Genomic DNA, 27,162 nt, shown 5'->3' on the forward strand with positions numbered 1-27,162 from the left:
AACTATTTCATGGTTCAGCGAAGGTCCGTTTTCTCCCGTGATGCAGTGTCTGAAATTCAGAGCACCTCAGCTCCTCTCTGCTTTTCATCCTTTGCCAACAAAAGTAGTAACATTCTCAAGGCTTGTTGGGAGGTTGGTGACATTTGCAGGCCTGGGACGTGAGAATTAGTCGAGTTGTGCTTCAGAAATCTAGACCGTCTGCTCGAGCTGTTCAGACTCGCCATTTTTCACCTGTTAGACAAGGACTTCTAAAATCACCTTGGGAATATACACTCACTTCCTGGGAAATACCAGAGGCGTTCTGAGATCTCTGCATGGATCGTACTCGCTATTGATGTTACTTGTAACATTCTTTTCATGGAAACAGATCAGTGGGATCACTTGTGAGGCTTTCCCAAAGAAGCTTGCTGGGAAAAATAGGGAATGAGAAAGTGGGTTTGTAACCCAGAGAGGGAACCATAGCATCTGGCCTGGGTCAGCCTGGTTCTTTGACCTTGGGTAGCTCAATTTTGACCTTTATGACCTCAGTTTGCTCATCTGTCAGGCGGAGGTAGCAATGGCGTGGTCTCCGAACTTTCAGGGTGGTTCAATGAGAAATGGAAGAAAAGGGGACGGGGCCACATGGAACAGAATCAAAAGCAGACTGGAAGGGAAATCCGTGCTCACGGTGGCCTCAGTGACACAGGAAGGGGGGGGGCAGGGATGGAAAGGGGACCTCCACATGTTTAGTAATGTTTTGTTTTATGTGAAAAATATTAGAAAACAACGTAACAGACTTTTAAAGTAGCTTTATGGAGATATATTGCACATACTATACAATTCACTCACGAACGAGTCCAATTCAGTGGTTTTTAGTGTTTTTCCAGAGATGTGTAACCCTCACTACAGTTAATTCTAGAACATTTTCATCACCTCACAAAGTGCCTTCGGCTACCACTCCCGATTCTCCTGCACCCCTTCCCCGCTCTGAGAAAACACTTTGTGTTTTTCCTGATTTCCCGATTCAGGACATCCCATATGAATGGTGTTACACGGTATGTGGGTTTTGGGGTCTGACTTCTCTCACTGAGAATCACGTTTTTAAGATGCATCCACATTACAGCACGTGTCAGTACTTAATTCTTTGTTTTTTAAGTCTATTTATTTATTTTGAGAGACAGAGAGAGAGAGAGAACATGCAGGGGAGGGGGAGAGAGAGAGGAAGAGAGAATCGCGAGCGGGCTCTGTGCTGATAGCTCTGCCCAACACGGGGCTCGAACTCACGAACCGTGAGATCATGACCTGAGCAGAAATCAAGAGTTGGACGCTTAACTCCCCCACGCTGAGCCACCCAGGTGCCCCTGTGGATTCTTTTTTATGGACTGCTAACATTCCATTATACAGATGAGATGTATGTTTTGTTTATATGTTCGTCAGTTGTTGGATATTTATATGCTTTCCACTTTTTGGCCATTATGAGTAATGCTGCCATGGACATTCACGTACAGGTTTTCAGTCCTCTTGGAGATAGATACGTATATATACGTGTGTGTGTGTGTGTGTGTGTGTGTGTGTGTACATATACGCGTATATATATGTATCTATATATCAGCGCTAGAACTGCTGGGTTGCATGTAACTGTTTCATTGTTCGAACAACTGCCAGACTGTTTTTTCAAAGCGGCTGCACCATTTCACGCTCCCGCCAGCACCGCGTGAGGGCTCTGATGGCTCACGTCCCCAGCAACACTCCCTAGTGTCTGATCCCTTGGATTCCAGCCGAGCTAGAGGGGATGAGGGGGTCTCGCAATGCGGTTTTGGTTTGTATTTCCCTGACGAGTAACGCCAGGGAGCAAAGACTTGTAACATTTTAAGTTCTGAGTGGTTAGAGCAGGCACACGCCGCACACTATTCCCTTTGTTTTCTGTGTGTTCATACTGAAACTGTGTTGCTTAGGGGGACACCAGGGGGGCTCAGGCGGTTGAGTGTCCGACTCTTGAGTCTGAGCTCCCTGTTGGGCTGACAGTGTGGATCCTGCTTGGGATTCTCCCTCTCTCTCTCTCTCTCTCTCTGCCCCTTCCCTGCTCCTGCTTTCACTCTAAATAAACAAACAAAAAAATGAATGAATGAATGAATGAATGAATGAATAAAGGGTCGCTTACTAGCTTGCTTACCAAAGGCTCTATGCACAGCTTGCCCTTAGAAAATGGGGATGGTGTATTACCCGTGGAGGAGCTGGGGTCCGAGCAGGCTGCCCCCCACACTTGCCCCCAGCAGATCTTCACCGAGGAAGGCCAGGGCAGCTCTCCCCGGGGACTCCAGCCCCGAGAGCCCCCCGAGTGGCTGTGGTCCTGAGACAGAAGGTCATTCCTTCAGTTCCTGTAGCAAGACTTCCCCCGGAAGTTCACCAGGATGTCATCAAACACAAGGACGCTTAGTGAGGCTTTTGTAATGCCCAACGGCACCTGCCAGCTGCATCTCTGCCCTGCCCCCATGGGCCCCGCGGCCTGCCCCAAGCCACAGGCATGTAGGGAAGGACGATCCTTTGGCAGCCGGGGCTTCGGCAATCAGGAGCCAGCACTACGGTCCTCCCGCCCTCCTCAGGAGGCCCCCGCTTGGGCTCCCGACGACGTCTGGCCCCAGCCCCCCAGAGCTCCGGCCCCACCTGGCCCTGTGTCCTGCCCTCCGTCTTTCCCTGCTTCCTTCCGACACAGACCCATCTGGAAATGAGTCAACTGGAGGCTCGCTGATTCACACGAGGAGCTGCTGTGGTTTCCCGTGATCACATAAGGTGGTAACAACAGTCCTGCCACGTCATGTGCCGGCCACGGGCCAGGCCTCCCCGTGGACCATCTCACGTCACCTTGTCCGACGCACAATGTTCCGAGGAGGCCTGCCGTTGCAACCTCTTCACAGACGACGAAAGGGAGCCACCATGGCGGAACACCAAGGGCATCCCTCTGGGACCTCCCAGGGCTCTCGGGGGCAGAGCCAGGGGTCACAGTCAGAGCTGCAGAACCCCAAATTCCGGGCGATCGACACCCACCTCACTGTTTGCTGTGTGTCGGTGCCAAAGCCGGCACAACGCTTTTTTGAAAATGTCTTGTTTCTCTTTATTTGTTTGTTCCAAACAACACTCTTGGCCCCGCGGTCCAGCTTCGACTGGAGAACCTTGACAAGGCCCATCACCTCCCCGCTGAGCCTCTCTGAAGGGGATGGAGTGCAAGGCAGCCGCTGCACACAGACCCCCAAGAGCTTGCCCACTGCGGGGGCCTGCTTCAACTCACTCCGAGCAGGACGTCCGTGGGCGCTGGGACTCCATCTGTGGACGCCTGGGGAGGGGGCGCAGAGTGGAGGTGGTCCCTCGGGGCTCCTCTAGTCCCGGAGAGCCGCTGTGCCATCTCAGGTCGCCGGAGCGAATGCACATCAGGCGGGTCCTGCGGGGAGAGCGTTGGCCATCACTTCTTCCGAGTCCCTGCACAGGAGGGGCGAGTGGGAGTTGTGGGGCAGTCAAACACCAGCTGTCACGGCCACGGACAGGCCTGCTAAATCTGCCCCTCGAGCCTGGACTCCACCTGACCTTGAAGGGCAGGTGAGCATCATGTGGGGGTGAAGTCGGGCCGATTGGGAACACCCCGAAGTGTAATTGGCAACCCTCCACCTGACGGTAGGTCTTGGGCAGGGAGGCAGGACTGCCTCTAGGAGCAGGTGTCCTCAGTGTCCCCAGGCTCTCATTCATTCACATCTGGGGTGGACAAGCTCTTCCCTGTAGAAAATGCCTCCCTCTGCCACCACCGTTGGTATCGTGGTCCCTCAAAGGCTGTGGCTGTCTTTTCTCATGTCTAGCCAATGGTGACCCAGACATGTAGTCTCCTTCGAAGGCTCTTGCCAGATTTCCTTTCTTCTCGGGTTGGATCCCAGGCAGGCACGAGCCCTGTGCTCTGCCCTGTTCACATGCTCACAGCTCAGACAGGTGGTCTTTGTACACGTCTTATCCTTATCACTCTTCTCCTGACCTGGGCACCGACCGCCCTTCCTGAACCCGTGCTGAGTCGTCGGGGAGAGAGAACAGTACCCAGATGTGTTCTAAACGACCCAGGTGAGTCCGTGCCAGCCTCCAGACCCAGGGGATGTGCTGCTAGCCTTCCATCTACGCATCTCATTTTCTTCTTCCTTCTTTGCTAGAATCTGTCCATCCCTGGAGGATACGCACCTGAGCTTAGCTCCCTTCCTCTTCCTTCCACCCTACTCAAGGGTCACTGGCCGGTTCACTACTTTCCTGCCCCTGCAGCTACTTACTTTTCCACGGGTGCTTATGGAAAACAGTTACCTCTGAGCCTGTCTTCTCCTCAAGTTCCCCATGGCTCCTTAGGTGAGCGGGTCCTGCCGTAGCCCGCTAAGGCTGTTGCACCAACGTGTCACAGACTCGGGGGCTGAAACAGCAGGCACTTAGTCCTCACAGTTCTGGAGGCTGAAAGTCCAAGATCAAAGTGCCTGAAGGTTTGAAACCCAGCCTAGCTTCCTTCAAAACCTTCTCTGCAGTTCAAGGGGACAATGAAAACAATCCTTTCTTTGTCATCTTCATTTTCCTGCATTTAAAGATAGAAATACAGAAAATTGTGGATTACCTCAGCCTAAAACTAAACTTACTGAAGCCAGAGGCTTCAGAGAACATTCCAGAGCAGATTTCCCTCAAGACCAAATGAAAATCTTGTGCTAGAGGGTCTTTGGGTGAACCTCCCAGAGGGAGCATCTGTTCCAACAGAAAATGACTTGTGATTTTCAAGCTTAAAATCAGGTTTCACGTGTGAAACACAGCTTGCTTCTACATCACTAGATATGCTTCCCATGAATTCACGACAAGTTCCTTAAGACAAAGGAAATATGATTGAAAATATTTTGCAAAACTACGAATTTTTGTAAAAACACAATGAAGCCCTCAAAGACAAAATTAATTCTAATTTACAGAGCAGGGCCTTGGGTGGTAAACACACAGAGATTGACAACATCCTGAAAGCAGACCCACCCACAGACTCGACGAACACCTGACCCACTGGAAATGTTGACTTCCAACTCCCTTGTTGAGAACTCATGAAATGATGAGTTGATTTTCTCTAAGTCAGTGACCAACTATCCAAATCCTTGTTTCATGGACATATAAACTCTGAGTCATCAAACTAACTTGAATTCTTGACTGCTCTCCATGGATCACCCTTTAGGGAAAGGGTCTTTGCCCAAAGGCCCAAAGATGCTTACCCGCTGGGAATTGGACAGTAACAAACTAAACAGAAGATTTTCTTAAAGATCCAGAGCCCTTTCAGCTCCTGGAAATCAATCCTACACTGAAACCTCATCGATGGAAAGACCCAAATCAGGTGTGTGGCCCTTCCTTAATATGTTTTGTCCAGCTCACTTATTCTCAAGTGGCAGGGTTTTGACGGGAAATATAAAGGGTGATCCCAGATTCCTGGGGGTTCCTGAGACCCCCGCGGGAGGTCTGCGAGGTCAGGACCACTTTCATTACAACACTAAGATGTTATTTGCCATTTCTACTGAGCCAGTCGATGCTTGGGCTGATGGTGGGAAAGCAACGGTGGGTAAAATTGCTTACAACTTAGCGCGAACCAAGGTGTATGCCTCAAACAGCACTGGGTGTCCTGTGGTCTTCACCACCACAGGTTGGCAGTGGGGAAGAAAAGGCCAGTTTTCGTTAGGACCACCTTTGATCGAAACAAAGACGTGCTTACAGCCTGTGCGCTGCGTGCTGAAGTGCGTGGTCGTCTCCGGGAACGGCACCGTGGGATTGGTTGAATCGTGAGCTCTGCTGTCTTTTTCGTGAACTCCATTTTCACTTGGAAGAATGACAAACCAACTATGGTTATTCAGCATGGAGTATTTGGCAACATTTTCTCAAAAAGGAATAAAGTGAGTCTGTCACTTCAAGGAAAACAACTGACAGTATTTGTTGCCAATGATAAAATGTGAGCTTTCGAGTGAAGATTGGAATTCTGGAAAACTTGCAATATCTGCCATCCCGAGCTCCCCGGCTCCCCGATACGTGCCGCCTTTTCTGACGAGACTGGGGGCAGTATTCACGAAGGTGAATTTTCAATGTTTGTAATGAATTTATCATCAACTTTGGGAAGATCCGCCCAATTCAGGGAACCAGTATTTTTTAAGCGACCAATATTTGATGTTCCAAAGCCACACATGGGTGAAAGGTCCCGTCACAGCATAAGAGACTGATACAATGTGTTAACGTAACAGAGAACAATTCACTCACATAGTTTCCGATTTCACATCACAACTGACCTTTAAGCAGTGACACTTTGTCAAGTTTTGGTGTAGTGTCATAGGAGAATATCTATGGTTTTCTAAAAAGACCATTAAAGCGCTCCTCCCTTGGGGTGCCTGGGTGGCTCAGTTGGTTAAGTGTCAGACTTCTGCTCAGGTCACGATCTCGTGGTTTGTGGGTTCGAGCTGTGCTGACAGCTCAGAGCCTGGAGCCTGCTTCGGATTCTGTGTCTCCTTCTCTCTCTGCCCCTCCCCTGCTCATGTTCTCTCTCTCAAAAATAAACAAACATTAAAAAAATTATAAAAAAATGCTCCTCCCTTTTCTGACTATATCTCTATGGGTGGTCGGATTTAAAACAACTTATCATGGGATACCTGGGTGGCTCAGTTGGTTAAGTGTCCGACTTCAGCTTAGGTCATGGTCTCGCGGTTTGTAGGTTTGAGTTCCATGCCGGGCTCTGTGCTGACAGCTCAGAGCCTGGAGCCTGCTTCTGATTCTGTGTCTCCCTCTCTCTCTGCCCCTTCCTCCCACTCATGCTCCGTCTTTTTCTCTCTCAAAAATAAATAAACAATAAAAAAAATTTTAAACAACTTATCATGACAGATGGAAGACAGAGCAGACACGAGAATCCAGCTGTCTTCCTTTAAGCCAAATATTGATGAGATTCACACTTTTTGGTTTAAAATTTTTCATATTTTTCATTAAAATGTTTTATTAGCCTGTAATATGTTTAGTTATCTTTAAATAAGTAAATACATTTTATTGTGAATACTCATAATTTTAGTTTCTAATGTGGTACATATTGGCAGAATCAGCCCAAATGAACAAAAAATTTCCAGGGTCTTTAATCATTAGAGACACCACGAGGTGCCACATGGTCCTGAGACTAATAGACCTGAGGCCTCCTGATTTGTGGCCGTGGTGCCACTTCAATGCCATCAACCTCTACAATGTTCTCAAAGGGTGATGAATCATCTATCCCGCTATCAAAATTCTTTACAAGTTTTGATTTGATTGAACGAGTCCATAATGGACACATCTTCATGAAGGTGTTAAGCTAGACAATTTACATTGGGTGATACTGAAGTCAGCAATTTATCAGTCGATGTGGCATTAGTTGACTAGGGTCGGAGAATAGCTATGAAAGTCTTGCCAAGGAGCTGCATTTAGCGCAGGATATGAGACGTCCTGGGTTGGGATCCTCAGTAAAAAGCCGTGCAGCTCCCACGGGGATAACCCTGGAATTGCCTCAACGGCACATGTACCACTGGCTCTTTGTCACCTAAGTATAAGTGAAAACTGAAGGAAGAGTCTGGAAAATAGGCTGTTTTAGCTTAACCCCCCCCCCCCCATTCTGGAGCATGAAATGAACTTTTTACATCCTATCCATTGTCATCATTCATCCATTTGCTTTTGTTAAGCAAAAGCTGAGGAAAATGTTTCAACAACACTGTGCAGCAAAGTAGGATCCCCGCAGAGTAAGCTCGTTATATCCCTTGTGGAATAAAAGCATGGAAATAAAACTTTATAGGAACATTCTCTGGAACACACTTATTCCACGGGTCCTCCATACTTGAAAATTTGACCTGATCGCATTTGGTGTTTACGTAAATGCTTCTTCAAGAAATCAACTCCGCGAAATTAAGAAGGAAAAGAAAAGAATTTAGAGGTTCCCAAACCTTCTCCTACCCTTTTATTTTTATGTTTCAAGTGAGGAAGCAGAGACAAGGAAGCCGTGCCTTAGCTCACTATATTTGAGGTTCCTTTACTCCAACGTGTGACCGGTGGGTCGCGTTAGATCCCCTCTAAGGTCTATTGCTGTCCTTGCTTAAGGTCACAGGGTTTAGAGAGGAGCTAAAGCCGTGTCTTTCTCAAGGAAGCCTTCAGGTTCTCCTTCGGGATGCTCCCACAGAACCCGGAGGACTGCTTCAAAAACCGCCTTGTCTTCCACTTGCCTACCTGCCTAGCTGCACGGGAAGCTGCATGTCTGGGGCACATTGTTGCGTTCTGTGCTCCTGCTTTGTGTGCTAAGTAGACTAAGCACTCAATAGACATTTGTGCACTTTGTATTCACTGAGACTGAAGCCTGTGCTTTCTGCCCTACCTTTGATGGAGTACTTAATCCCCACTCACCATTGTGATAGGGCCATCAAGAGGTTAGTCTTATCTTAAGTACATAAAGATAACACACTCTTAATCAAAAGGTGAACGATTACCCAATTAGACACTTTGAGAATCTAGCAAACTCAGTTAATCCCAAATGCCACATGCCTGGGGGGCGCCCATGGAGGCCAAGGTCTAATGCTTGGATTTGCCCTTGAGACCTCTTCCAACCCTTTAAAAAACACGCGTGGTGTTACCGTAAGATTATCGGTCCCACTCTGTGCCTCTCCGAAGACCTGGGCTGATGGTCTGCGATGGAAGGTCTGCTCAGCCTCTCCCTTGTGTGGTATGGCAGACAGGCTATCTAACCAATCTAAGCCTCAGTCACTTGCCTAAAAAGTGGGATTAATCATACACCAACCCAGACTTTGGCCGCGAGGATTCAGGGAAGCCTCCTGCAGAGCATCTAGGGGATGGCACACTGAGGTAATGGTAGCCGTGGCCACTGCTCTTGGCAAAGCCACGAGGACCACAGCCCAGCCACCACTGCGGTGCCTGGAACCAGAAAAGCAGAAACTCCTCCTGGAAAATTGATTTATGAGCTGAACATTTTGTGGAAGTAAGGTGTTTCAATGTAATCAGATGAGCAGAGCGTTTCACAAAGGGTCCCGGTTAAACATGAGAAGTTTAACCCTTGGGGGCACCTGGGTGCCTCAGTCGATTAAACATCCAACTTCAGCTCAGGTCATGATCTCATGGTGCATGGGTTCGAGCCCCACATCCGGCTCTATGCTGACAGCTCAGGGCCTGGAGCCTGCTTCGGATTCTGTGTCTCCTTCTCTCTCTGCCCCTATCTGCTCCCTCTCTCTCTCTTTCTCTCTCTCTGTCTCTCAAAATAAATAAACATTTAAAAAAAGCCTAACCCTCTTGGTCAGGAGTGAGGTAGGAATTGGGAGGAGTGTTCATTTGCAAAGTAGTTTGTTCGAAACAAATAGTCTTAAAACACAATGGACTTCTGTCTCAATTTCTCTTTTTTTTACTAAACAACTTAACATTTTGCAAATAAAACTTTCATGGCCTGAAGCCTGACCCAAACGCAAACACATGGTGGAAGGAACTGGGTGGTCATCTGAAACTCCAGTGGTCTCTGGGCAGAGTGAGGACACAAGGCGGGAAGAGCATGAGGGACAGGAATAATCCTCAGCATCCTTTGGGGCCGGCCCGCTCGGGCAGGCAGGTAACGCGTCGGACGTCACTCATACCTCAGTTCCTGCTCGAGAGCAGCCTTGGTAAGCCAGTGACCCGGGTCACCATGAGTAACCCGGCCTTCTTTCTATTTTAAGGAGCACAAAGTCCCTTGGTCACAGGATGTGCCACCTTCTCTGGGCGTGTGTGGGCAGGTCCTGTCGCCGAGACCCCACCCTCTCCAGCTTAGGTCAGCACCCAGCCGGGCTGAAGGTTTTCTGTGAAACAAACCGGGTGCCTTTGCTTGAGCAAGCCTCTCCTGCTTGTTCTGAGTGAACGAGACCCACCGTGAGCCTCACACGTGCCGTGAAAGGTGACAGGCACACCCAGAAGGCCACACTCTCTGTGGACACCACGCTCCTTTCGAACTTTTGTCTCTGTGCCCCCAAGCCCCAGGCCTGTGCCGGCCGCCTGATGCAAACAGCGTTTATGGAACTGAGTCAGAAACAGGTTAAAAAAAAGAGTAAGTGTCTGAGTGCTGCTTTGACTTCTCCTTTGCCACTTGCCGGCTTTGGATGCTTGGTCAAGTTCATTAACCTCCTGGGTCTCAGGTGTCTGTTCCTTGCTCATTTACAAAGCAAAAGGATTGATGTGGCCCACAGTAGCTCATGATCTCACCTTTAGTCTTTATTACAGTTTTTACACACGGCAGGTTTCTGCGAAGGAGGAGGATGGCCGCCAGGAGCCCTTTGCACACCTTGTCAGGGCTCCTCCCACAACCCTGAGAGCAGATCCTGGGTATCGATCGTCATCCCATTTCACAGATGATTGGAATGAGGCTCCCTGAGATTAAGTAACTTCTCCAGCCCCAGGCAGCCTGATGCCAGAACCTCCCTGCTCAATCCTACACTGATGGTCATTTCTGCTATTTGTATTTTATTTTTTAGTCACGAGGAAACAGAAGCTCAGGAGGGGGTGTCACTGGGTCAGCTACGAGATGCCAGAGCAGTTGAGACACGGGGCCTCTGACTGTGTCTCCTCGCCCTGGGTGCTGGGGGTGTGGGGGTGAGCACGGGGAAGAGGGCTGCCATGGAGGGACCCGCCTTTCACGCCGACTGAAGGACTCGCCTGCCCATGGCCCCTGGGGGTTCTGGGTTCCGGGGTCAGGAGGGCACCCTGAGTGTGGCTCAGGGACCAAGGACCAGTCTCTGTGCTGCAGTTTCAGAATGAGGAAGGTTCCTGCTTGTGAACCCCTCCCTCCCACACATGCGATGCCTCGTTCAGACTGGCCGCCCGTCTACATTCTGGGGCAGGTGTCAGCGAAAGATGTTGGGCGATATGCAGGCAGCCCAGCTTACTCAGGAAGTACGCTCAGTGCCTGCCTGTCCTTCACAGAATCTGCAGACTCCCAGGGCCTCCCGGAGGCCGAGAAGGCTGCCGATCTGTCTGCCCGCACGGCCGCGTGTCACTTATGGGAGCACCGTATTGCGTGGCCATGTGGGGCTGGCTGTAAGAACACTGTAGACCCTGAAAAGTGTCACGTCCAGGGAGACCATTTTTCCTGCCCTGCCTTATCCACAGGGTTTGTTGAGATGATCAAATAAAATTAGAATAATGATAGCAGAGCCTACCTGGAGGTTATCCCTGCCTCCCAGAGTGCTTTGCAAACAACTCACTGGGGAGGGGGAGGGGAGCCTCATCACTTTGACATTAGTGCAAAGTATTAATTTCCCTAAAATTATCATCGTGGACCCTATGTTCTTATAAAATGGAGGAGCACAATATTCTGCATGACTTTTTTATTTTTGCAAATGTGGACGAACCTTGCCATCTAGCTCATCCTAACAGGACCACACGGGTTAATTAGGGGCTCGTATCACGACCGCTGAAACATTCCAATTCCGTAGAATAGCTCAGCCCTCCATAGTGTTTCACGTGGGTCCATTACAACAGATGTGATGCACATTTGTTAAGTGATTTTATTGTATTTTTTTTAATTTAATTTAATTTTTTTTAATGTTTATTTATTTTTGAGACAGAGAGAGACAGAGCAGAACGGGGGAGGGTCAGAGAGAGAGGGAGACACAGAATCAGAAGCAGGCTCTAGGCTCTGAGCTGTCAGCACAGAGCCTGGCATGGAACTCAAACCTACAAACCGCGAGACCATGACCTGAGCCGAAGTCGGACGCTCAACCGACTGAGCCACCCAGGCGCCCCAATGTTAAGTGATTTTAGAACAGCGAATTACGTCTATGTCCAAGAGTGGTCTGCAAACTCTGTTCTTCCTTAAGAAGATTTCTAAAGAACACACACACAGTTTCATTACCTTCTACCTCAGACACAGTGGGAGAGCCATGCTCTTTATCTCCAGAATTGTGCAAGCTAGTTCCCTGTACTAGATTCCTGTTTTGAATGGTTCCTCATAGGTCATCTGTGATTTAAGGATTGAGATACTTTGTCCCCTAACGAAACCAGGCTCTGCTCAAACGTTGAGATGAATAAATGCAGTCTTTATATCCTATAATGTCCTTTGCACCAAGACATGGTGGGGGTGCCTGCCTAGTTAGCAATCCATTTGCATGGATTTGTTACCCTTATCTGTTTTCTCTTCCATGACTTGCCTGCATTATCACACTCTGGTATAAAATTAAACCTTCAAAGAACATAAATGTTTTTAGCTTCAAAGAATTTAGAACATTTTCACTGTTGAGAATCATATTTTTAATGCGCTCAAAGTTGCACAAGTTAATTTATTGGAGTAACCTTGACTTTGGGGGTGGGTGGTTATAGAGAACTGACTTTTCAGAGAATGAGCACAGTTTTGTGACTAAGTACCTGTTTTAAGTGGAATGTAACACCTGCTTTTGCAATGTCTGTCTTGACTTCTCAACAGTAAGCTCCGTGGGGGGCAGGTATCCCGGTTGGCACAGGACTGATCACATCACAGGTATTCAATTCATGTTTCTTGAATGAAAAAATATTATTTCTAAGACAGATTGTGAAAAAATAGTAGACAAGAAGGTCAAGAATCCCTAATAGCTTCATAAAGGATATATCTTTCCGTCCAAAGACACGACATTTTGTAAACTACACCGAGAGACTTCTGCTCTGTTTGGCTTTGGTTACGTCAAGACATGACAGAGTTATTATTTCAGAATCCTGTCCGTGTTCACTCTGACTGACTAGTGGGATATTCAAGCTCAAAAGATCCTCAAAGGGATGTTCTGGAAGAATATCGTACTGGCAAAGTAGGTCTAATCCATTTGGGAGCTCTCCAAAAATTTCCTAGTTGCCTGTTGTGTTCTCATGAGACTGTGAATCGATTCTATCCACCTGTTCTAGAGGGCAAACCAGCATCTGCCCTGGCCTCGACTCGGGGAATGCCGGCAAGCCACGGCGCTCTAAGCCATTTATTGGCCTCTGGCTGGGCCAGATTCTGCTGGGGCTGACACACTCCCATCCAGGCAACCAGACTGTGTCAACGGCAAAGGGTCGGTTACCAGAACTTGTTGCGATGTGACATTTTCGTTTTGACTAATTCACCGCAATCCTTCTAAACCAAAAATACATTTAGCTTCCCTAGTGTGAAGGCTGCAGGGCTATAATTTTTGTCTTTCTTAATCTTCTCACTTCCTAGTCTTTTCCATATAAAAACTGCACCCTGCCGCCTCAAAAATGGGTTTGCAGGTCATATATCAATACTCCTACCCGCCACTGGTTTTGAATTATGTCAGCAACTAGGGGTCCTGGGGACCAGGGAATTTACCCCAAAGTCTCACCCACCTTTTGCCTCCAACATCTGGTCCTGGAAAGATGAGTTCTGAATCCCTCTGTACCTGAAAGTCTTTGTTCAGACAGTGGAATAAAAAATACCTGGTCCTTCCTGAGGAGGAGATCCTAGGTGCTAAAGTGCTTTGAACTACTTAAAGTAAAGGTGTGTACCACAAACCTTTATTATCTTAGGGAGTGAGACCGGGCTGGAAGGATCCATGGTCTTGGAATCATTCTACTGCTTTGAACGCTGCATGGCCTGCAGACATTTCCCTTTCCTCTTCCCCACCCTAGAGGGAAGAAACCTGGTCAAGGGTACATCATTTAAGGAGCGTCACGAGATACAAAACTATCACAAAGTGACAGCCAACCAGGGCTGCCCTTAACCATGCGGATTGTCCAGACAAGCTAGCCAGTAACCTCTCGGGGGCTGACGTACAACAGACTAGACATAATGACGAGACAACATAACATAGAGCTCAGAATAAAATTCCATCTCTGGGAGCGTATTCCATTGGCTTTCTCTGCTCCTGTTTCCGCTGGTGCCTGGCCTTCTGGTAGAAAACGATGATGACCACGGTGACAGCACTTAGAAGAATGACGAGGAGCGTGAGCCAAAACGAGTAACCGTAGCTGTGGGTCGTTCCTCTGTAGGTGGTTGTTGGATACAGCGGGTACAGCATCTGGGCCAGCTCTTCCGAGAGATGATTGGATTGTGTGTTGGCCACGAACAGTATCATGGTCAGGAAAACGAACAACGCTGGAAAGAAGATTCAGGTTCATGAACAATATGAAGTGTTGTGATGCATTTTTCTCATGCTGCTTCCTTCCTTTCTTTTCTTTTTTTTAAATTTAAATCCATGTTAGTTACCATACAGCATAATAATGGTTTCAGGAGCAGAATTGAGTGATTCATCACTTAGATATAACATGTCACTTTCTTTCTCAATGGAACATGTGCTCTGTGGGCATTTATGGGATGGCTAGGTGACGGTCTTCTAGGTGTCAGGGTGTAAAAGAAATGTAAGAGACGAGCTAGATCCTAGGCGCGGGACGCTAAAGACGGTGCAGGCAGTGTCCAGCCAAGGGCAAACACGCAGCTCAAGCCCTTCCCGAAGGGTCTGCTCCGCTGAGGGCACGTCACGTGGCCCCTCCCAGTGCACACAGAGCTGTGCTGAATGAACTGGGGAATGAGGAGACAGGAGAGTCAGCAGGAAGCTTTCTAGAGAGGTCTGGATAGATGACAAGGATACAAAGAGGCTGGGAGGACACAGCATTGCAAGCAGAAGACACGGCCTACACAAACCCACCCGGGGGACAGTGAGCTCAGAGCAGCTGGGACTGTGAGAGAGGACCCCACTGATGGGGAGCCACTCCGAGGGTCCTGAGCACTGAATACAGAGGAGGAGATCACCGCAGGGAGCCCCAGACACTGGCTCGGAGGCTAGACTTTCATTCTGCACACAATGGAGTGTGGCGATTCACTGGGAAGGGTCTTCTCACTAAACTCATTTTATTTTATTTTTATTCTGTTTAAAGTTTATTTATTTATTTTGAAAGAGACAGAGGGAGTGCAAGTCGGGGAAGGGCAGAGAGAGGAGGAGACAGAGAATCCAAAGCGGGTTCTGCACTGTCAGCTTGGAGCCCAACGTGGGGCTCGAATTCACAAAACCGTGAGATAATGACCTGAGCCGAAAGCAAGAGTCAGGCCCTTAGCCGATCTGAGCCACCCAGGCACCCCATAAACTCATTTTAGAATGTTTTGGTTGTCTTATCGTCCCTTTTTTATTCTTCATAACGTCCTCCCCTGGAGAATGTGCCTTGGTATTGACTCTGGACAGCCACCTTGGCCCCCATGGAGAACAGAGTCCTGGAGTCAGAGAGAAGTGGATTCCCGGGCTCTGGCCTCCTGGCCCCGGGTGATTTGTGCACTTCCCTGGACCTCTTTCCTAGCCTTCCAGAGGGGGTCAGCTAGAGGCAAAGAGAAGATTCAGATTCATGGTTGGTTGAACTAGGGCTGGGCTGGGAGTGGGGACGGGGTGACGGCCAAAGGGCACGGGGTTCTCTCTGAACTGATGCAACGTTCCAAGGCCGACGGAGGTGGCGTTTGCACATCTCTGGGAACATGTACCCAACACTCGACAGACTTGGGGGGAGCGGTCGACGTGTCCTGGCTGCAGCCCACACCCGGGGACTTTCCCCAAGCCTCCAAAGGCTCTAGCTTGCGGGCTTTTGTGTGAGAAGAGTGCTCTGACTCTCCCCGATGGCAGACCTTCATCCTCAGTGTGACGGTTTTACTGCTCAATAATTTGTACATCTGAGAGCCCTCTCCTCTGATGCTCTGTGCGTCTCACACTCCAATTAGCCTTCATTGCGCTCTTGTGAAAGTTCTTATGAAAGCTTAGTCACAAAGGGGCGGGGTGAACACAGGGTTAACACATTTTTTCATTCGATGGAACGTGCTGGCTTTGGTTTGAACTGGGAGGGGCTGTTGCAGACAGGTGCTGACGTGAGCCCCTGTATGAAGGAGATGCCTCTCCTTGTCTCCTCTCCAGCCTTCGGGGACAGGGGATTCACAGAGGGATAAAGGGAGCCCCAAGGTAGAAGGGGGATCTCCCGAAGGCTCAGGACACTGTCGCCAGTCCTGGCCCGTCACCCTCAGGCCGTGGGACCTGTCACATCACTTTCTGCTCTCTGGGTTTCTTGGCTGAGGATCAAGTGTGTGGGGGAAGACAATCTGGAGAGTTCTCTCAGGCTCCAACATTCTCCTATGGTTATACCCGCTATGGTCAGGGCTGGGCCATGCTGGGCCGGCGTGGTGCTAAGGGCAGGCTGGGGTCAGGGGACATAGGAGCCTGGGAGGTGACTGCAGGTGGAGACTCACGGAAAAGGAGTTTTCACTACCTTCCGCACAGCCCAAGCCTATGTGAAGACGATCGGGAGTCCCCAGAGGCAAACCCGGGGCAAAAGCCTGGCTTCTCAGAGCTCTGGGATCAAGAAGTCACGGGAGGCGTTCAGAGGAGGCCAGACACAAAGCCCAACGCCACAGAGCTCTCCCTGTGACCTCTGCCAGAATGCAGACCTCCTCCTGACACACGGATATCATCTCAGACTGTTTTCCTGCCTCCCCTGCAGACTCTTCTGTGTGTTCGAACTTGCCCCAAGCCGGGAAAGGAACGCCACGTGACTCTCTCCCCGTCAGACAAAGCTTTGTTGTTACAAGTAGGTGGGGATGGAGGGGTTGAGGGGAAGGCCGCCGGCCTGGTGTTTTCCTTGTTTTCTTCCACAAACATGCATCGGCCTCCTCCATGTAAAGAGCCAGTGCATACTCAACTGTGGAGACAGAGCCTAAAGCTCCAGCTTTGCAGAAACAGGGTCTACGAGGCAATGGGCTTTGAGGCCTGCAGGCTGTAGAGTGGCGACATTGTCCCGTCTTGTCCCTACGACCCCGTATCCAATCTTCCTCTGACACTAGCTCCTTATTTCCCTCTTGAAGACGCCCCCAGCCCCCGCTCCAAGGGGTCAGGCGCCCCAGCCGTTGGCTGAGTCAGCCAGTGAGTTCAACTCCATGGAGGCTGTTCCAGGGCCGGGGAAGGACAATTCCAGGGAGAGTCAGATTTGGGGGAAAAGAAGTCCTTTCAGAAGAAAGGGGTTGTTGGCCAACATCCTGACTTTAAGGGGACCTGTGTGCTGCTTAACATCAGAGAGAACACTGGGAAAATCAAGAGAGAAGCAACCTGCAAGGCATCTGTTCTGAGGGCGTGGGTCGAGACCCAGAATCCAGCTGCACCTGAAGCCACCACCTTTTTTAGTTTCTTAATTACCTGAGCAAAAATTAAAAGAATCCTTTTTTTTTTTTTTTTTTTTTTTACCCTGGCAAAGAGTGCCAATGAACCCTGCCCTTGGTTTGACTGAGGTGAGTTGTAGTGGTAGAAAGAGCTTGGGGAAAGGAAGCCTGGCCTTTGGGTGAGGATATCTGAGTTTGTAAGCGAGTCCCTTAGCATGACTCTTGGGGAAAGCTGATGCAGGAACACTCATTCTACAGCGCTGTGGGGCCTGGCCCACGGCGGATGCCCTTTAACTCGGGGGGTTGGCTTGTTTTTACCACCAGGTAATACAACCACAGGGAGAAAGGAAAGGGCAAGTCATGCATGAATGTGGCTAAAGCAGCCCAACCCCAATCCTCAGAGCCGAGGGGTGGGTATGCAGTGTGGCCGTACAGGCGTTCCTGGTTCCCGCCTCTGGCCTGACTTGCCGATTATGAATGGCACTCTTAAGAGCATCCCATTTGTGAGCGTCGAGCTGCATGGATTTCCCCTGTTTCATGCCGTCTGGGGCTGGCTCCTCAACTATTAGTGTGAAGAAGGCGGAAGTGTCCTTACCACTTGGAGCTGCCTGGGCTCCAGCCAGGGCGTCCTTTCCCCACCCCCCTGCCCCCCAAGAGCCCTGTTCTTCTCCAGCACACCACTGCTGAGAGCCACAGCTCAGAGACCCGGGGACCTCTTCCCGCCACTTGCATCCGGCCTGTGCAAGGATGGCCTCTCACAGAAGGACAGAAGGAAGCAGCCCCGAGTCCTCCTTGGGGCTTCCTGATACCAGACCACCTTTCCTGTGCTGGAAAGTTCCGGGCCCGGGGTTAAAATGCACTACCTAGAACTTAGATGAAACCACGTCCAGAGTCCTCCCAAGGGGAGGACAGACTTCTTCAGATCCTTTCTCGAGATCAGGTTTTCATGGTGGAGAGAGAGAGAAAGCAGAAGCCTGGCCACCTGGCGAGGGCAACGAGGCCCCCCACTGAGCAGGCCTTTGGGCATTTACGGCAGCTGCAGAGCCTGGCGAAAACCCAGCGAGAGCCACACACGCTGTGACTCAACCTGGGATGCACTTCCCATCTGCGCTGCACCCCCCACCCCAGCCTGGACCAATAAACAAGTAAAATAAGCCAGTCACACTGCACAGAATCAACCGGGGCTCACACATCACCCGCAAGAAGGGTGTTGGCCCCAGATCCTGTAAACGACCTTCTTTGCGGTTCTCTGTGGCACAGCCATACAGAGGTGTCATGTCTGGGTTCTAGCCCACATTGACTGTTGTTACTTGGAGGTGAGAAGGAGAGTAAATAAGTGTGTGCGTGTGTGTGTGACTGTGTGTACGTGTGTGCGTGTGTACATGTTTGTGTATGTGTATCTGTGTATGCATGCATGCACTTCTGTGTGTGTGCACATCTGTGTGTATGTGTTTAGATGTGTGCATATGTGTGGGTGTGCATGCATGCACATGGGTGTGTGTGTGTGATCATACGTGCACATGTATGCATGTAGAAGTATGTGCTTGTGTGCATATATGTGTATACATTTGTGTGTGTGCACACCTATAGTGCGTGTGTGCTCACCGATGTATGTATGTGTGTGTGTGCGCACCTGTGTATGTGTGTGTGCACACAACTGTGTATGTATGCATGTGTGTGCATATCCATGTAGGTATGTGCATGCGTGTGCACACTTGTGTATGTATGTGTGTTTGTCACTTGTGTGTGTATGAACGTGTGTGTGTGTGTGTGTGTGCACCTCTATACCTTACACGGAACCCCACTTGGAGTTAAACACGCTACAGGAGTTTTGTTGTCACAGATGAACGTTTTGTGGACTTAGAAGCATCATGTTTAACTCCTTACGTTCTACACTCGAGAGCAGAGACTGGCATCTGTTACGCATTTTAACACGTCACACCCTGCCCTCCTCTGGCCCCTTGCCTCTCACCGGTGCATTCAAAACCATTTTATTTCCCAGGATGCTTAACGACGCTGCAGATGGGCAGAAGGAGAGCCCAGGCCGCAGCACGCAGCTTGGCACCTACTGGGTCTCCTCGGTTTCTACAGCCCGGCGGTGGCCACGTGGGCTCCTGTGTGTGCCAAAGCCAGAGACGCAGAGACACCGAGGACGTGCTTCCCAGCTGAGCGCCGGGTGCTCCCGGGGACACTCACCAGCAAGGCCGCTCCAGGTGTACACGCCCACGGGCCCCAGGAACGTCTGGTAGGGGTTGCTGATGCTGTTGTACAAGGTGAACCCGGAACTCAGCAGCGACGTGCACAGGCTGAGCACCAGCAGCAGGACGGCCACCAGGTGCAGCGTTCTTTGGGAAGAATTGTTCAACTTCTCTAGAACTAAAGCAGCGTTGGGTCAGCACGGAGCGCAAAATGCAAACCCCAGCCCTGCGGACGGGAGGGTCGCTCCCCGCCACCCGGGGGGCTCTTGGACTCCATCCGCTTGGGCACCGGGGTTAGGAGTCGCAGGGGGCATCTCGGTGTGCGGGAGCAGGAAGGGGCGGGGCCTCACGATGCTCAGGCCCCCCTTGAATGTGTGTAACCACAGGACCGTCCCGATTTCAATTTCCCAGAGGAAAGAGGGTGCCCTCCTCGATACAGCCGCTACAGGGCTGGACGGCCCTCCTCAGTGCGTTGTGGCCTCAGACACCTGCCATGGAAATTTCCACATCATCACGGACAGTGTTCCCCCCCGCTCGGAGCACTACGATGCTTCCACTTGGGGGAACTTACAGGAGGCCACTCTGAAAACCTGTGACAGAGAGGATCTGGTAGAGGCTGAGATTTCGGAGGTCGGCCCGTTACAGAGAAGGCCAGGAGGAGAGGAGCTGATGGTGACCAGGTAGTTGGCCCTGGAGACCGGCAGATGACTGCTGTGTGGACAAGTGAGGTGTCTCCACACTTCCCGACTTCACTTCCCCGGAGCCGGAGAGGACCCAGGGCCCACGTGGCTCGAATGCATGTGGAGGGTGGACCTCGGGTGAACCATCAGAATTCTCTCCGAGCTGAATTCCTCTGGGTCCTGACAGCATTTTATAAAACGCGCGTATCTCTTACGTGCAGAGGGGCTCCAGACATAAATACGCACTCGTGTCCGAAACACAGATGCCCTGGGCCCCTAGCCATCAGTTCCTGCTTTTGCCATCCCGCTGTTTCTAACCGCAACCAGCCACCCTCCCCGTGTCCCTGCTTCCTCTGCTCGCTCCTCTGTTTACGACACCAAACGACCGGTGACCGGAGGCGTGTGTCCCCACGCTTACCTGTAACCCCAGCCAGGCACTTACAGAACGTCTCCAAAGGCTACCGGTGCGTTTTGGGGCCCTGGTGACTGCCACCACATTGACTAAAGGGTTTACCAAGATGTTCTGTGAAAGCCACGGCGACGTACAGAAAAAAATAATCGGGGAAAAAGATTTCCGAGCTCCTAGTAACACGCTAACAAAATCCTTGGGAGTTGCCAGATGTAAGAACCGTGACTAGGGGGCTGGTAAGAGAAAGTAAAAGCCTTCTTCTTTCCCTTCCTGTTTCTCAGGCCCCTGGGATAGAGCAGAGAGCCACTCACAGCCTCACCACAGAGCAGCTTTAAAGAACAGAAACCAGAAGGGCCAGGAAAGATCCCTTGTCCCAGGGCTCGGGGGGCCCCTTATCTCTGTCTCTGGTCCCAATGCTTCAAAGAACAGGAGCCCCAGGGCCTTGTGCGCACCAGGGAGGAGCGTCCTAGCAGCAAGGGGCCCTCTCTTTGCAAGGTGTCTCCTTCTCATCACCGTGTCGCCTCCATTATTCGAAATCCCTTCGTCGTGCTGTGCCCAGATGCGTATCTCCAGGACTCTGCCCAGAGTCCTGATGCTTCCTCTGGAGCAACACAGAATCCCCTTGCTCCGCTCTGCCTGGCAGCCTTTCAGGTATTTGAAGAGAGATCGAAACCCCAGTGTGATTGACAGCCCGCGTCTCCGGAATGTTCTTTGTCAGGCATGATTCCAAAGCTCCTGCCAGCCTGACCCCAGCTCTGTACACACTTTACTCTGACTCCAAGCTTCAAAACATGCTGGCCAGAAGGCACAGCTCTCCCGGGGTCCGAACATCTACATTGTGAATTCAGATTTGTGGCTGTTCATCAGCCGTCCTCTAGGAGGGAGACCGACTTCCTGTCACCGGACAGTGGACAGAGAGAGGCTGCAGAAACTAAACTGGCGAAAACAAGAGCAGAGACTTGGATACTGCCCCGTGCAACCCTGGGAGCCCTGTGGGGGAGCACAGAGGGCAGAAGAGGGGGGTTCCCAGCCCAGCGACATAGACACGATGACGTCACCGCCCTTGGCTGGAGAACATTTTGCTCCTCGGTGAGAGGCGGGCCTGAGAGCAAAGTTCACCTCCCACACGGCCAGTCCCCTTGTGCCCAGCGGTACCTGGACTTCTGCTAATGACCCACGGGCAGGGCCAAGTCCTTAGCACCGCTCTCTGTGTGACGCATCCCAGGTAAGAAATCTAATGACACAGGTTAAACTAAAAATGTGGTCCTTCCCGCCACCGCCGATTGCCTGGGTGGGGACGGCCAGGGTCCGATGGCCACCTGCCCTCCGGGCACCACACGCCCTCCAGGGCAGCCACTGGGGTCGGGCTGTTCTGAGGGCCCTGAGCTCAGGCTGAGATTTTCATTGCTCTCGGGTAGCACACACCTGCTTTGGAACTGGTGGATGACGACACCAGAGCAGGAGTAGGACAAAAACGGGAAGAAGGACACACGTCTTCAGCGGTGCGGGGTCTGGAGAGTTTCCAGCCGTCACCACAAGGAAGCATTGCTCCTCCCTGGACACCAAGGAGGAAGCTCGAAGGTCTAATCAGAAATGTGCCGGGGACCAAACTCGGTGTTTAGCCAATAAGAAATAATTTGGATACTTAACTAGAAAATAAGACATTTCAGTGTGGGGAAAATGCCATCTCTGAAGTGCCCTGGAGAATATTTCTGCTTTATACACTTAGTAAATGCCGTAAATGGATGTACGTTTGCAAATGGTGAACATTCCTCTTGTTCAGAGTAAACTACAAAGTGACAGGTTAGGCTTTGTTTTAGACTCTTGGTAAGATCTAACAGACATGATTTTTCAAAAGGGAGTCAATTTGGAGCCTACTGACTCAGACTTTTCTTTGTACTGATGTAGCAATTTATCTTAATTTTAACTGCCGTATTTTAAAATTCTAGTTCAGCCTCTGAATATCCTGCCACGCAGGTATGACAGCTATATCTCCCAGCCCCCTCCTTGCTCAGAACTCAGACAATGGAAGCTGGAAATTTGGGGAAAGTTAGCAAGAACGAAATAGAATAAACCCCCATAGCATCTGACAGCTGCTCCCTGCCTACAAAATTAGCAAATACATTCCGTTCTTTTCTCTTCCTTTTCAGGGCCAAGCGTTGGAATCAGGAAAACCACCTCACAATTGGAACTAATTGCCCAGATTCTGGCAACCTCAGGAAAGAGGCCATGGCCCCCACAGCTGGGAGGCAGAAATGTGCTGGGGGCCGCGGGCAGTGTGCAGAAATGGGTCATCTGGACATCCGGGCTTTCTGTGCATGGAGATTTAACCCTTCGGGACCCACTAGCCATCTGGTCCTTCTAGCTCTGGTTTTCCAGAAGTCCTCAGAACTCAGGGGAGAGCCAGTGGCTTTGTGGGTGGGTAGGAACCGCCACCACCCGCTCCTCAAACACCTGGTCATCAGGGAGCCTGGCCTGGTGGACGCCTCAGCCCGTGGACCACAGCATACCCCTAACAAGCTGGGCCTTTGAGATCTTCCAAAAAGTCCCAGCTGGCATGTCGAGCCTCTGGGAAATGTATCTGGGTTCTCTCGGGGAGAGAAGGAGGGCATTTTCCACCCTTATGCTCCATCACCCAGCGTGGTCATGTCTCTGGGGACAAGTAACAAGTTGCTCGTCCTTGGAAAAGCATAGGTGTATATAGGCGAGTAGGAGTATTAAGGAAGAAATAAGCCTCTTTTGTTCATCTCCTTGCAATTCATTGATTTTTTCAGCAGATTTACTTTTTCTATTTATTGGTAGCTTGGGCCAATAGTGCAATTTTGGGTCCCCTGAGAACAAACTGGGTAGGTGGAGAAAAGAGACTGGTGGGCCAGTTGTTTGTTTGTTTGTTTGTTTGTTTGCTGTTGTTGTTTTGGGTGGGGGAAGATTGCAGACTGGGTGAAATTCTCCCTTGCTCTCATAGCAACCTGCACCACCTGATTTAACTGATGGGGGCCTTTCTCTAGATAGAAGCTATGGTGAGTTGACCAAGGCCAGCAGCCATGTGCGACGCCTCTCATATCCCCGCCCCTCCCTCATGAAGCAGCTGCTCAGGGACGTGTTTTGGACTGACATTCAATATCCAGAACTTTTGGAGTAGCAAAAGCCAGGTGCTTACTGGTAGACACAGGGCCTGTAACTCTTCATCTGGATATTGAACAAACCTGGAGACCACTAGAAGAAGCTAGGAGATGTCCTGGTCAGGCTGAGCTGCCCAAATAATCTAGCGACACATTGGAGAGTTTGCTTTCCAGGTTTGGCTGAATATTTCCCCCACCAGTTGACATATTGGTGGCTGGATTCTTCTGGCATGTGGATATCAGCCATTGTCCCTTTATACTGTGCTGTCATTTCCAAATCTACAGCCCCCGTCGGCACGATATGTTCAATCCCATGCAGAAATATAGCAGAGCTTGGCAATAGTAACTATTCTTTGGAGATCTTCAGGCCAAGAAGCTGGCATGGTTGACATCTTATTAAATGGAGAGGTTAGCCCTTCGCTGCCGGAGAAGGAAGTGGCATCTATACAGATACTATTATACCACTGATGATTGGTTGCTGATTTGAGATGAGCCCCAGGTGGTCATGAGAAACCAGCAGAGCAGCACCCCTTCCTCAGTCTCCAATTCTGCTCTCCAGGGAAAACATCCCTGGGTCTGCAGCGGCTGAACACCACAATATACGTCCTAGTTACATGACGTTTCCCTATCTTGGAGAACTGTTGAGTACTCCAAGTTCAAGGGTTGTAAAAACCATCAGCAAGGGAGCCCCCATGGGCTCTGGGGAGCCCTTAGCAGACCTGAGCTGGAGCAGCTGAACTGTGTACCTTCACTGATCAGGACGTGGTTTATCTTCTACGGCACCTAGAGGCTGGCAGTGACTTCACGACATTGGAACCCGGCTCTGCAGTAACAGAGTAAAAGCAGAGAGCCAGGCAAAGCAAAGGCAAATGTGGGCCCTGAGCCTTCAGGATTGTCCCAGCCTACGCCCACCCCTGCCCTCTCCACTCCATGGTGCCCACTTCCCTCACACGGGGCTGCAGAGCCAGGCCGGGACCTACCCTTGCGGCCTCTGAGGTTCCCTGACACAGGGAAGCAGGGCTGTCCCTGAAGCCACGTCTCTCAAATTGGAGCCGACTGATTCCAAACAGACACAGCATGAAAATCAAAAAATTCGCAGGCTGCTATCACATATTTTAAAAAATTTTAAATGTTTCTGGAGATTCAGGAACTATGACACATTCTGGTTTTGAAAATGCTATGCACATCCTGAATGTGTGACTGAATCTTGGAAAGTCTTAGCTTCTGGGTGCCGCAAAGGGAATATTCCTCCTTTCCCTGAGAAGCTGAGGTCAGGGCTGGAGGGGGGACGGGGAGGGAGGTGGCATTACTGCCAGGCTGGAGGAGACGTTGCTTTTGCTAATGTCTTAAAAGACAAATTCTATAACTTGGAAATACAACCACGTTGCTCAAACTCAGACTAAAGGCTTGAGTCTAAGGCTCCAACTCAAACTAAATATTACATTTGTACGAGATAGAAAACCGTGCACATTTACAAGTCAAGAGGTAATGACTGTATCGGGCTGATAATGCCTGTCTACCTGTATGCCACACTGTTTAATGCAAGGTCAAGGTGCTGAATAAGTTACAAAGACCGCTCTTAATTTTTGAAAACGTAGTGGTATATGTTCAATCTTCAAAAGTCCAATAGGTAGCTGAATTCAACTTAGCATTCTCAGTGAATTTTTGTGTTCCACCCATCAAGAGAGGAGAGCATTACGATATAAGAAATCAGAAAAAAAATGGGGCATTCCTACAAAATATGCAATTAATAGAATTAACAGAAATTTAGTACCAGGTCCGACAAAAATGAGATGTTTTGGAGGTAAAAATTCAAATTCGAGTAGATTAAAGAAATGAACTGGAGATCTAGGAAGGAGAACCTGATCACATTTTCCACTTTAGTTTTTCCTTGCCACTAACGAAGTTCTGGACAGGGACTGTCACCCCATCTAAAAATCCACCATCCATACACACACTTTTCCTACTACCCTCCTATGTTGGATACCATATTCCTGCTACATATATTTAATTAATTAGTTACTTGTCAGTAGACTTGGTGATATCACTTACACCTCGCCTCTGCCAGAATTGTGTGGACCACGGTGCTCATAGATACAACCAGAACCGAGAAAGCTAAAACAATAGTGTGGTGAAGTTTCAAAATTAAAGATATATTTTCATACCTGCAAGCCATCTCAACGCTTACAAGGAGACCATTTTTGAACAGTTCTTTGGCCCATAAGGAGGATGACTTTGGTCTTACCCAGCTAACACAGTCTCACTGCACCCCATTCAGATTAATTTATCGTTTACCTTCAAAGCCTTTTTGTGATTCCTCAAGTCCATGACTGAATTCTTGGTGACTCTTGCCTTGAAAAAGTCCATAGGTGATAACAAGACTACCGTTTGAAGACGAGTCACTGATGGCAATTTGACTGCTGACCCATTCTTGAGTCCCAAGCATGGAGCAGACTACGATGAATGACCCGAAGCTTGTAAAGAAGCTGGATAAAAACATCAGTGTTTTCTTCTTCGTAGGCATCTCTCCGGAAAGTAGGGGTCCTAAGGTTAAAAAAATATCAAAGGTCTTTTGATAATAATTTTGGACCCACTTGGAGTCCAGTATTTAGAAATGGAGTCGAATGCTTCTTATAAAATATGAAAGCTTGCTCTTCATAGGAAGGAATATACCAAGGACCATTGGACTATGAACATGGCCATAAAGATTTACAGCACCTGAACTTTGGTCTGGAGTAAGGGGTTGCTATGGTTACAGCCAACCAGTGGAAACAAGGGCTAGGCATGGTCTTCCTAAGGACTTCCTGGATCACACAATTAATTTATAACTCTTTGCCATGTGCCCTCGAAGCAAGTTCAGCCTACCATGTCAGGACAGGACTAGAATCCCTAAAAAAATGTGGATCTGTCCTTCAAAAATGTTGCTGATTCTAGCAGCCAACCACATAGACTTGCTTTACTGGTTAAGGACTTGACCCTAACAACAGTTCAAAAAGAACCCTAAGAAGATTAAGTCTTTGCTAAAGGCTCTATGGAACGAAAAGAGAAAAGTTTACAAGCTCCTTAGTTTTTGACTTTGCTAGAGAGGTGCACGTTTGAAATTTCCTCTTCCAAACTAGACTATATTTGCACGTTAATTAAATTATAACTTGAGAAGGTACATCTTTATTTGTCTCGCGTGCTCTGATGGAAATGGTTCTGAACATTCTGGCATTAGGGCTTTCTGCCACCTATCCATCCTCCCTGTTAAGCAACTAATGGTTTACCAATGCTCCTTTCTGTCTCTCAGAGACACTCCCCCACGCTGCAAGCAGATCACTTCTCGAGATAATAAAAAGATGTCCACAACGTGTCTGTCTTCCTCTTTTTTATTGTGCTCTCTTATTACAAAGTAATATTGTGTAGGCACATTAGTGCCCAGTTCTATTCTGAATAGCACCAAACTTGTTTGTGGTGGAACGAGTCGGTTGTCTGTCTTTCTCCTGAGAGGAACTGGGCTGTGGGGGCTTCAGGACTCGGGACGTATTTGTTTTGCTCAACACTAGACCCCAGGGTCTGTCAAAGAGCAGACTCAGCCCATATTGGTTAAGTGAATTATTGGAGACACAAAAACAAATACTCCACTATCGTGGAC

At 49.5% G+C, this 27,162-nt stretch overlaps 1 protein-coding gene across 1 annotated transcript; it reads right to left on the reverse strand.

The window, feature by feature from the left end:
* Positions 1–13,546: 13,546 nt before the first annotated feature.
* CLRN3 (clarin 3) lies at positions 13,547–26,052 on the reverse strand. The gene is made up of 3 exons (XM_042908880.1): positions 25,824–26,052; positions 19,316–19,495; positions 13,547–14,092 (listed from the first exon to the last, which is right to left on the reverse strand). The coding sequence occupies exons 1-3, from the start codon at positions 26,050–26,052 to the stop codon at positions 13,812–13,814; spliced, it is 690 nt and encodes a 229-aa protein (XP_042764814.1). The 3' UTR covers positions 13,547–13,811.
* Positions 26,053–27,162: the final 1,110 nt, after the last annotated feature.

The sequence above is a fragment of the Panthera leo genome, chromosome D2, assembly GCF_018350215.1.
Source record: "Panthera leo isolate Ple1 chromosome D2, P.leo_Ple1_pat1.1, whole genome shotgun sequence".
NCBI lineage: Eukaryota > Metazoa > Chordata > Mammalia > Carnivora > Felidae > Panthera > Panthera leo.